We start from the raw sequence: 12,354 nt of genomic DNA on the forward strand, positions 1-12,354 counted from the left end.
CCTAGCCATCATATTTGCCTTCTCCTCCTCATTTAGAGCCATTTCATCTCCATTCTTAAGAACTGGATATCCATATTCACTTCTAATTCCATTCATTCGTTTAATCATTCCCCAAATTTTTGAAATCTTTGTTTCCCTTCCTACTGTATTACAGAAATTTCCCCAATAAACCTTTTTAGCGCTTTTTACCGTTCTTTTAACCAAAGCTTGTGACTTTTTATATCCCAGCAAATTCTCAAAATTCTGATTTCTCTTTAACAACCTAAAGGCTTTATTTCTGGATTTAATTGCCAAATCACATTCCTTTGTCCACCATGGTACTATTTTTTTCTTATACTTTCCTTTTTTCCTTTGAATTGTTCCATGTGCTGCTCCTGAAATAGCTTCACAAATAGAAGAGTTTACACTATCTATATCCAAATCAAAATTAACCTTTAGCAGTTTTTCATCACTTATTATTTTATATTTTTCCCAATCAACATTTCTAAATATCCATCTTTCTATATTTCTATTATCATCTTTCCCTATTTCTAAACCGATTTCAATCACAATAGGATAATGATCACTTCCTAATGTAGATTCCTTTAAAACTTTCCAATTACTAATCCCGGCAAAATTCACTGATACTAGAGTTAGATCTAGTGCTGACTCATTTCCATTTCTAATATCAATTCTTGTCCCTTCTCCATCATTAATACAAACCAATTGCTTCTTATCCATTAATTGTTCTACCACTTCTCCATTTGCATCATTTTTATGACCCCACACAGTGCTATAGGCATTAAAATCTCCACAACAAATTAGATTTCTACCTAGACTTTTAAACATATCCTCCATTTGATCTAAATTCAGTTTTTTACATGGATTATAAAAATTTAATATCTTAATATATTCCTTATTAATCCAGATTTCCACAGATATCCATTCTAAAGATGATCCTTTATCTACAAACCTATACTGAATCCCTTGCTTAACAAATATTACACAACCTCCTCCACTTTCTTGCTCCCTATCCCTTCTAATGCTATCATATCCTGCTATCACAAAGTCTAGCTCTGGTTTAAGCCATGTTTCCTGAACACAAATAATATCTGGTTTAATTTCCAAACAGTTTATATAACCTTTAAATTCTTGTCCATTTGCTATTAGACTTCTTGCATTCCATTGTAAGATAATCATTACATTCTTCCTCCACCTTGTTTTCCATCTATTTCAAGCCTTTTATTTATTAGTTCCCAAGATAAATCCTTCACGGCTAAAAAATTTTCTGCACCTTTCACTATAATTTTAATTTTTTCTGTTTTCTGTTTTACTTGATCAGTACAGTTGATTACATATGCCATGAATAATATTAATTTATCCATTGTGATTTCCATTCCAGATTGTGAAATCTTACTGGGCTCAGCCCTAATGCTAGACATTACTTGTTGATTTTCTTGAACCGCTCTTTTCTCTTGAATACTTTTTGTTGCCTCTCCATAAGTGATGTTTTTAATTGTTCTCAGCTGTTGAATTTCTGCTGCCTTTTTCCTTGCCTCGCAACCTCCATACGCTACATTATGCTGACCACCACAGTTACAGCATTTCACTTGTACATCCACTCCACATTCATCATATCGATGATCTCCTCCACATTTGGCACATCTTTGCTTCCCTTTACACACTGATGCAATATGACCATACCTTTGGCATTTAAAACAGCGCAAAGGGGGAGGGACATATGGTCTCACAGGAAAACTCATGAATCCAATTTTAACCTTATCAGGAAGGACTTCTCCTTGAAACTCCAAAAGAATCGATAGACTCTCCATTTTTTCTCCATTCACATGCTTCAACAATCTTTTCAATCTTCGGACTTCTCCCCCCTGTATGTTCTTTTTGAGTCTTTCTAAATCCTCCTCCAGCGGAATACCAGTGATAACACCACGTGATACTCTATTTTCTCCAACAATTACTTTCTCGCCAACTACTTTTTTGCAAATGTTGTCAATCTTCAAGCATTTATTCTTTTGGTCTTCAGATTTGCATTTTATCAACATGTTTCCATCTCGTAATGTTTTAACAAACTCTACCTCTCCTATTTTCTTTTTTATTTCTCTTGAAACTTGTATCGGACTTAAGTTAATATTCATATCCTCCTTCCTAAATTTAAGAATTACCTTAAATTCTTCGTTTGTTACTTTCTTCCTAACCACTCTATTTTCCTCATCTGAGCTGCACTCTTCCAAAGTTCGCTTACTATTCTGGCTACCAATTACTCTATCCTCTTTCAAAACTTTCTCTTTACCTCTACCTCTTCCTCTTCCTACCGGAGTCCAATCGTCAAAATCCATATCATCATCCTCACCACCTCCATCTGCCTTAGTTGTCATCCTAAACCAGTCACAAACCAGTTTATGCCCGGAATCCCGTGCTCCCCATAGACATAATATAAGGGTAGACGCCGCATTGGCCGCTCCGGCGCAGGAAATACGGCGGCCATCTTAGAGCGGTATACCCTCGTACTTTGCTGAACCAAAACAACAGAAGATGCCTCAGTTCTGCTCGGCTTATTCGTGTTTAAATCTACGAACTGTTGATGTCAGGGACCGGGGGATAACTTTTCACAAGTAAGAATGACATATTATTGTTAGTATGTTGTGAATGTAATATTACTGTACTGTATTTATGCCCACCAGCGAAATGACAGCAAATGTTAGCTATCGGTCTTCAGCCGGAGATTTGATGACAGGAATATGTTTCAAACAGGCCTACTCACAATTTCAGTAGCTTTGTTTAATTATCATTATCAACAAATTTTAATCAAATTTGGAGTTTTATGTTCTTTAAAATATGAAGATCAAAAATAGTGAGTGTAACGTTGTTCTGAATGCTCAGCTTAAGCAGGCAACAGGGCTCCTTAGTTTCAACCGTTGCAAATAACATGGACCTCATTCGGACAATGTTTTTGTGTACACACTCCCAGATATCACGTTTTTGTTTTAAAGGTTTCCAAAAGATAAAGAGAGGAGGAAGAGGTGGGAAATAGCTTTGAGGAGGGATGGATTCACTGCAAGTGATTCATCTGTACTATGCAGTGAGCATTTCAAAACGGAGGATTTTGACAAAACAGGTCAGATTGTCAGACTGAGAGCTGATGTGATACCATCAATTTTCAGCTTCCCAGTTCACCTTCAAAGAGTAGGTGCATTATTAAAAGTTCATTAGCATTCATAAATGTGCATAATGTTAGCCTTAAGGGATATATGTGTGTTTATGTACAGGTAGTATATACTGTGAAGTCCATATTCATAAGGTTTCTACATTTAAGGTTGAAAACTACAGAACTACAATAACCTCCACAAAAGCCCAAAGTAGTGAGTATGTGGCCTCTCAAGATGACCCAGAAACTTGTAGTTCAGACCTGCAACCTCAGTCTAATGATGTGAGTATTTTTTCTATTGTAAATATCATATCATAATGGTCAAGATCATATTAAAATCTAAATTATTTTCTAACCCTCATGTTGAATGTTCTCACAAATAAAACAAATAAAACCAACATAGTTGAAGACACACACAGTGCTGCTGTCGTCTGAAAGAAAGTGTGCCATAGTGATGTCTAAGTGATGGGTGATGTCCATCTCTCTGTCTTTAGGATCATTGCTATGCTTTGCCAGCTTCTCTTACCGCTGTCACTGCAAAACATAAGAGAGCGTTGGCAAGAGTGGAATATCTGGAGCGGGACAAGAAAAACACCATGGCCAGAGAGAAGAAGGCAAAGACCACAGCAAAGTCACTTTTGGGGGAATTGAGTGAAAAAAATCTCATTACTGAAGAACTCAAAGAACGGCTTGAATTCTACTCTGGTAATTCAAAATTAATTCCTCAAAATTTATGTACATTTTCTTGTATGTTTATTTTTCCTCCTGAGCTACATCAGAAGAAGAGTTTATATTTTTTCCTCTTAAATTGTCAGATCTACAACTAGAGTTTATGGAGAAAAAGGGCCATGAATACTCCAACGAATATAGAGAGTTTGCCCTCAAACTTCATCTCCATGGCCCAAAGGCATACAAATACCTTAGAGAGAAGCGAAGATTTCCCCTCCCACATCCGCACACATTACAAAGGTAGCCTTAATATTCCCCAAATGTTTTTTTTATTTTATTTAACCTTTTAATATTGCAAACATGTTAAATATTGATGCTCCTCCTACTTTTTACAGGTGGTTGTGTTCAGTAGATGACAGGCCTGGCTTGAACAAGATGATGCTGGACATGCTGGAGAGAAAATGCCAGGAAGACCATGCTAAATATGGATTTGTTGCACTCATTTTGGATGCAATGGCAATCAGAAAACATGTGCAATATAATCTACATACACAGTCACTGTCTGGCTTCGTGGACCTGGGGGATGGAAACAATGAGACTGAGGTTGCTACTGAGGCTCTTATGTTTATGGTGGTTGGCCTCCAAGGGCATTGGAAGGCTCCCATTGCGTACTACCTGACGGCGTCTCTGTCACCAGACACACAAAAGGTACTTGTCAGTCATGCTTTAGAGGAGCTGCATGCTCGAGGAATTCGGGTGCTATGTATAACAATGGATGGGCATGCTACCAACATCAGCATGTGTAACCAACTTGGGTGTGAACTGAAGGGAAACCCACAAGAACCCCTGAAAACCCACATCCAGTTACTGGAGAGAAAGTATTTGTAATGATGGATCCATGCTTCAAGGCTATTAGATTGTGTAAAAATGTAATGAATATGTAAATACTGTCACAACAGATAAGTATGCATGTGTGTATGTGTGTATATATGAGATTATCGGAATATATACATAATGTGTGTGAATAAATTGCATCTTTGGTTGTATCTTGCAAAACATGTCATACTTTAAAACATTGTATTCCACCAAAATTATTTAAATATGCTAAACTATACGTTCCTATACATGCAATTTTAATAGCTGTATGCCTAAAATTTAATTATGTGAAAATGTGATTACTATTCAGCGTGTTATGATCTATTAAATGCGCTGATCCTTTATTGTGCCTGCCAAATATATAAGGCTGAGTGGAGTGGTATACCGCTCCAAGATGGCCGCCCTAAATCTCGTCAGCTCCAATAGGCGAGAGCGGCCCATGAGGCGTCTATCCATATATTATGTCTATGGTGCTCCCCACCTTTGTCTTCTTCTTCTTCTTCTTCTTCTTCTTCTTTGGGATTTTATGACTGTCGTTCATTCATGTCATTGCATTACCGCCACCTTGTGGATCTTACGATCATCACATCTAAAGATTTCTCATACAGTGCCAGTTCTCTTTGAAAGACGTAAAATCTTTTCTTCCACTTTATCTAAATAAAACAAATACAATATTAGTATTCCAGTTTTCCACAAATACAAAGTTAATATTGTCTTCTGATTCGTATCTCCTACATCCCGCAACATGTTTCACAGTTTCTTCACTCCACCAGATCAGAACCTTTCCTATAGTTTCCGTATATCCACAATGATCGCTGCTGCTTTGTTCGGAGTTACCGCTGGTTCCGCCCATCCTGTGGCTTATTGAGAGCCGATCAGCACCGGCTTGTTCACTGAATTGTGCGGTGCTGGTGGTCGAGTGTAAAAGACTTTTAACGGTTTTATCTATTTGATTTTTCTACCGGTATTTAAATAATACTGTAGTTTCTTTCTACTGCACTAGATGGGTTAAATGCTATTACTCTCTTTAATACTGAAATTATTCAATATATGATTTTATACTTTACCTTTGTAAGCATTTCTATGCAATATTTAATTTTTAAGCAGCGTTGTTGGTACTGGTTTTAAGTTATTCAGTTTAGCTGACAGATTTGCACTGTTTAACTTTTTTCTGCTGCTTCTACTCATTTCATTTCAGCAAGTGTTCTGCAGTTGAACTCAAATGTTTCTACAATTTTCAGCAGTAACATTCAGCACTAACACGACATTTTCACAGGAAAGGCAAATGTTCTACTTACTTTCTAAGACACTAATAATATATCTATGTGTGGAGGTTAAATTAGTTCCAGCATTAGAAACATGGTGATCTATAATAGAAAACAGCTGCAGCAGAACAGAGAAAAATATAACTAAGACAACAGAAACACTAAATTACTGAAGACAATAATAATCAACCATACTTTCTAAAATCAAGAACCATCAATGTATGAAAATTAATTTATAATGAATTTTAAAAGTAATTATTTTTTATTTATTCATTAAGCTATTACATAGGTGGAGTTGAACTGGTTAATATAATTTTACAAATAACAGCATCAGTTACAATGTCATTTTGTTTTAAAGAGAAACTTATCATCTTATAAGTTTTAAATCTAAGCTTAGATCACTTTTAGACCATATACAGTACAGACCAAAAGTTTGGACACACCTTTTAATTCAATGAGTTTCCTTTATTTTCATGACTATTGACATTGTAGATTCACACTGAAGACATCAAAACTATGAATAACACATGTGGAAATATGCACTAAACAAAACAGTTTAAAACAACTGAAAATACCCCTTATATTCTAGTTTCTTCAAAGTAGCAACCTTTTGCTGTGATTACTGCTTTGCACACACTCTGCATTTTCTTGATGGGCTTCAAGAAGTAGTCGGTCGGTCCATTTCTTGGGTTGGGGTTCTTTCAGTTAACCCAGTGCCCTGTATGTCTGCTGGATCTTCTTCATTGGGACTAGGTGGATCCTTTGGTTGGCAGGCTGGCTTTGTGACTTGGGATAGGGGTTTGGTTTGAATGATTCCTAAGCTGGTGGTCCTGGTTCTGGTTGGTTGTTGGATCTCTGTGTATGAGAAATGCAAGTGGGTGTATGGCGTCCATTTTTGTTTTGTTTATTTTGACATTGTCTACATGGGTTTGAATGTCTGGGTGTACACATGAGAATGGGAACATGTGATCTTGTCTCTGTGTGCCTGGTCTGTCTGTCAGGTTTGGTCTCTGGCTCCCTCCTCTCTGTGATCACCTTTATATCAAGTTGGGTGAGAGGAGGGGGCCCCTATAAAACTTTTTTCTCACCTTTCTTTTCTCTCCAGCTTTCTTCTCCGTCTCATTACAATTTAATAAAATAAACCCAAAGCAGTTTCTAATAAAGTTTCATGTAAATATCAGGGGGAAGCCATAATGGTCCACTTATGCAAGTCTTTAGGGCTTAACCTTGGTGCTCGACAATGCTGAGTGTCACACTGTCAGACAGGACAAGTTTAATACAAAACACAACAAAAAGACAAAATGCAAGTGTATAGTCAATGGTAAATGTATGTATAGCGATTTATCTAGTGCAGAGGATGCCAAAGTGCTTTACATGTTGATGGTGGTAAGCTACATTGTAGCCCAGCTGCCCTAGGGCAGACTGACAGAAGCTGCTACACAATCGGCACCATCGGACTTCTGACTAACAGCAGGTAAGGCAGGTTTGGTGCCTTGCTCAAGGACTCAACAACTGAGATGGATGTGTGTAGCGCCTTTCTCAACTGAGCAGATCTGACTGCGAGGTGTAGTGTTAACCAGTTTGTATAATCAGAAGTAGGTACGGCACGGAGTCATGAGTGGGGTGAATAATTAATACAACTGATACAAAAAAGTAAAGTTTCTAATTATTATTATTGATGGCAGTGGCAATAATATAATAATAATAATAATAATAATAATAATACCAAAACAAAACAATAAATTTCCAAAAACAGAAGGGGAAAAAAACAAACCAACAAAAACAATTATAATAATAATCAGTGATACTTCAAACGTAATAGAGTCCACAATAGATCCAAGAACAAAAAGAGAATAATTATGTTCCCTTTTCAATACTCAGAGTTTAGTTCGTTTCTGTAGGGAAAGTGTAGTTCCGTTTTCCTACCACCAGAGGGTGGGTGGGTAGCTCGCCATCTTCCGTCATCAAGTGAGTCAATGCAAGGGGGAAAAACCTGACCTAAAAGGCCAGATAACACACATTAAGTTCATATATAAACATTATATTTATATAAACTAAATGGAAGAGACAAGAAAACAATTAAATATGTACTTGCTATATTTTAACAACTTCATAGAAAAAATAAAAAAGAAAGGAGAAGATAAAAAGAAAAATTTAAATCCTTTTTTTTTAAAAAAAGCGCACTTCATAATTCAAGTTCAAAATTGCCTAGATAATATAATTAGCAGTCGTTACAAACAACCAATATTGAATCAAATCAATCAACTTACAAATGTGATTGATCAAAGTAGCTACAAACTAAATCATATTAGGTACCAAATTTCATCGCTGCAAAAACATGGAATGCAACACCAATAAAGAAATCATGGAAAAAATAATCAAATCTAAAGTTGAAAGGTAAACCCTTAAATATTAAAGGTGTGGTCTTTAATTCGGCTGCAACAGTGTGATTCTTCATTAAGTAAGTAATTAATAAGTAGACTAAACTGATGTGGGCCACTGATTGTCGATGGATCAGAGCTAATGCTAATGCTAACTGGCGCAGCAGAGCGAAAATAACGCCCTATTATCTACTCACCGTCGAGTAACGGATTATCTGATGAGGTGGATGCAATGATAACTTGCTCAGATCAGGAAGGTTCACCAGCTGTCAATGGATCACAACCTGGCGAGTGATTCAACAGGAGGGAAATATTAGCGGCGCTATCATTGCAAATGCTATACAACGTCAAGTCAGATGGTATTTAACAACTCACCGCAATCTTCAAGTTTTAGAGATTAAATGAGTGATGAGTCGATTCAGAAACTCCAGGTTGTTTTACAAACAACCAACAGTGAGTAGCAGCAAGGTGGGGAGGAAAAAACAAAACCCGGAAGCACCCATGACAATCAACTTAAAGGGAAGGTGATTGGGTCATGGCGGACACCTGGGTTACATGTGGGAAGTTTGAACCGGCAACCCATCAGTTACAGGAACCACAGTGGCTACAACCAGTACAGGTGTAGTACCACCATCTACTGGGTTCAAGGATCAGGCACAACATACACTAAAGAAAAACTCAAAACTTTTAATGTTAAATGAAATGTTACACCTTTATTTCTTTCTAAAATACATATAAACATAAAAATAGTTTCAACATTAAAATACAGTAATCTAAATGCTGCAGCAGAACAGATTAAAATATTACAGCTAAAACAAGAGAAAGCAAAATATTGCAAAAGCAAATATAAAAAGCAAATATTAAAAATAATTACATGTACTTTGTGCAATCAATGCATGAAAATTAGTTTGCGGTGAATTTTGCATTTTTTAAAGTACAAATGATTTTTTTTTATTTGAATAGATTTTAATTAGGTAGAGTAAAACTGGTTAACATAATTTGAAAGAAATGAAATCAGATTCAATCTCATTTTACATTAAACACAAAATTAACACAAATACTGTTTTGTAGATTTTTTTTAAAATACTCAACCATTATATACATTCTATTGTTGATTTAAAAAACTACAAAAATAAACCCCACTCACTCTCTATGGTACAGAATAATACAAATCAATCCCTCAAGTTCAATCATGTGAGAATGTTCTGGAAGGGAGTCCATGTCCGGTCAAACTCTGTTAATGCATGAAATAGTCAGTGGGCCCCCAAGCCTCTTCATCTATCAGCATCAGTACTGGCACTCCTCAGGGCTGTGTGCTGAGCCCTCTGCTCTTCACGTTGTACACACACAACATACAGTTTGACATAAACAGTAAGTTAATACAATAACATACAGTTTATCATTATTGTTTATTGATACAGAATATACCAGAAAAATAAAACACCAATGAAGGAAAATGTGTCATGGTTGAACATCTCTAAGTATCCAAATGTGAAGATCAAAATGATCACATTTAACAAATACAACATAGGACATGTATGGAACATACTTCTACAGCTTTTCAACTGTGTGACGCGTCATGTGCTGAGTTAAACTTTTTTTATGACTAAAACTTTTTAAACAGGTCACACATGAAAATGGCTTTTCAGTGTGAATCCTCATGTGCCGAATTAAATGGTTTTTTTGACAAAAACGTTTTCCACAATTTCCACATGAAAACGGCTTTTCACCAGTGTGAATCATCATGTGCTCAGTTAAATCCTGTTTTCGAATAAAACTTTTTCCACAGGTCACACATGAAAACGGCTTTTCACCAGAGTGAATCATCAGATGCGTAGTTAAATTCGATTTTTGAATAAAACATTTTCCACAGTTCACACATGAAAACGGCTTTTCACCATTGTGAATCCTCATGTGCTTAGTTAAATTCGCTTTATGACTAAAACTTTTTAAACAGTTCACACATGAAAACGGCTTTTCACCAGTGTGAATCATCATGTGCTGAGTTAAATCATGTTTTCGAATAAAACTTTTCCCACAGGTCATACATGAAAACTGCTTTTCACCAGTGTGAATCATCACATGACGAGTTAAATCATGTTTTTGAAAAAACTTTTTCCACAGGTCACACATGAAAACTGCTTTTCACCAGTGTGAATCCTCATATGCTGAGTCAAATTATATTTTCCACTGAAACTTTTTCCACAGTTCACGCATGAAAATGACTTTTCACCAGTGTGAATCATCATGTGCCTAGTTAAATGCGGTTCTTGAAGAAAACTCTTTCCACAGGTCACGCATGAAAACGGCTTTTCACCAGTGTGAATCATCATGTGCCTAGTTAAATGCGGTTCTTGAAGAAAACTTTTTCCACAGGTCACACATGAAAACGGCTTTTTACCTGTGTGAATCATCATGTGCTTAGTTAAATTATATTTTCCACTGAAACTTTTTCCACAGGTCACACATGAAAATGACTTGTCACCAGTGTGAATCATCATGTGCTGAGTTAAACTCTGTTTTCGAATAAAACTTTTCCCACAGGTCACACATGAAAACGGCTTTTCACCAGTATGAATCATCATGTGCTGAGTTAAATTATATTTTCCACTGAAACTTTTTCCACAGGTCACACATGAAAATGACTTGTCACCAGTGTGAATCATCATGTGATGAGTTAAACTCCGTTTTCGATTAAAACTTTTCCCACAGTTCACACATGTAAACGGCTTTTCACCAGTGTGAATCATCATGTGCTCAGTTAAACTCTGTTTTAGACTAAAACTTTTTCCACAGTTCACACATGAAAACGGCTTTTCACCCGTATGAGTTCTCATATGAGCATCAAAAACAGATTTGAAAGTCAAACGCTTTTTACAGATGACACATGAGAAAGGTTTTCTTCTTTCCTGATTTTGGTTCTCAGCTTCAGCAGCTTCCTGGAAGATGACTTGGTTCCTGGTTGGTTCTGATTCAGTGTGGTGTGTTTGCTCATCAACAGGAACCACCATGCAGGTATCAGTCTCCTGTTTTAATTCAATCTGTTCTTCACCCTGACTGCAGTAAACTTCTTTCTCTTCCACTTTTATCTGCTGGTGTTTTAGATCCTCCTGCTCTTCTTTTATCTGATGATCTTCAGGCTCTTCCTGTTCTTGTTTCACCTGCACAGGTTCCAACTCCTCCTGGTCCAGAGTGGATCTCCTCTCCTGGTAATAAATGTTACACTGCAGGCAATCTGGACAAGAAAACAGATTTAAAAAGCAATCGTTATTTTATTGAAGTAAATGGGAGAAATCGTTCATTGTTTACGACAGAAATGAAAAAAATGAAAAAACCCACACTGAAAAATTTAAGAGCGTAGACAGAGAGACAGATCAGGCGACAAATCCAGCTGACAATTGGAGAATTCTCAAACAAACGGATATTAAATATTTTTATTTATTATAAAATTAATAATAGTTGCCAATGTTGTTAATATTTACAAGTAAATTTTATTATTTCAAGATATTACTTCATTTGGAACTATCATTACTTTTATTTGTATTAAAATTTGACTTTAGTTCACTTTATATTTTTGGGGTTTATTTACAGAGTTTATTTACAGGTTAATAATTGTTTAGTTTTTGTTGCTTTGTGTTTGTTATTTACTTTTGTAAGTTAGACATTAAGAACTGTGGGTCCATTTTCTGTAAGTATAGGGACTGGTATAGGACCAGCATGCACTGGGTTGGGCCTGTGGGTTTTGACCAGAGCAGGAGAGGAAACAATGAAAAGTAGTGATGGTGAGATGCAGCTTCATGAAGCCCTGAGGAACTCCATCCAATCATTCGACTCATGAGCCGATGCACCGCGGTGCTTCATTTGTTCTACTGTGACATCAACTGGACAATATATGTAAAATAGGCAACGTGAAAACAACACGAAGCTTTACAATGAATAAACAAGTTTAAAATGTTTGTGATTCTGATACATAAATTCTGATTAATCTGGTTGTATGAAACAATGGCTGGATCCAAAAGAA

General features: G+C 36.3%; 2 protein-coding genes and 1 long non-coding RNA gene across 3 annotated transcripts; 1 reads left to right on the top strand and 2 right to left on the bottom strand.

Annotated features, from left to right (window-relative positions):
* Positions 1 to 2,426: 2,426 nt before the first annotated feature.
* On the top strand, positions 2,427 to 4,022 carry LOC111607845 (THAP domain-containing protein 6-like; the record flags this gene model as incomplete). Its single annotated transcript, XM_023330053.1, has 5 exons — positions 2,427 to 2,609; positions 2,988 to 3,180; positions 3,311 to 3,424; positions 3,637 to 3,847; positions 3,958 to 4,022. Coding segments are annotated over exons 1-5 (663 nt in total), but the record flags the coding sequence as incomplete, so codon positions are not given.
* A 3,683-nt stretch (positions 4,023 to 7,705) lies between these two features.
* LOC111607838 lies at positions 7,706 to 8,897 on the bottom strand. The gene is made up of 3 exons (XR_002752446.1): positions 8,709 to 8,897; positions 8,531 to 8,617; positions 7,706 to 7,950 (listed from the first exon to the last, which is right to left on the bottom strand). It is a non-coding gene; the product is annotated as an uncharacterized LOC111607838 (long non-coding RNA).
* A 1,550-nt stretch (positions 8,898 to 10,447) lies between these two features.
* LOC111607846 (gastrula zinc finger protein XlCGF8.2DB-like) lies at positions 10,448 to 11,155 on the bottom strand (the record flags this gene model as incomplete). The annotated part of the gene is made up of 1 exon (XM_023330054.1): positions 10,448 to 11,155. A coding segment is annotated over one exon (708 nt), but the record flags the coding sequence as incomplete, so codon positions are not given.
* Between the last annotated feature and the right edge of the window lie 1,199 nt (positions 11,156 to 12,354).

This window comes from Xiphophorus maculatus, unplaced genomic scaffold, assembly GCF_002775205.1.
Source record: "Xiphophorus maculatus strain JP 163 A unplaced genomic scaffold, X_maculatus-5.0-male Unplaced_Scaffold_BN000161F, whole genome shotgun sequence".
NCBI classification, from domain to species: Eukaryota; Metazoa; Chordata; class Actinopteri; order Cyprinodontiformes; family Poeciliidae; genus Xiphophorus; species Xiphophorus maculatus.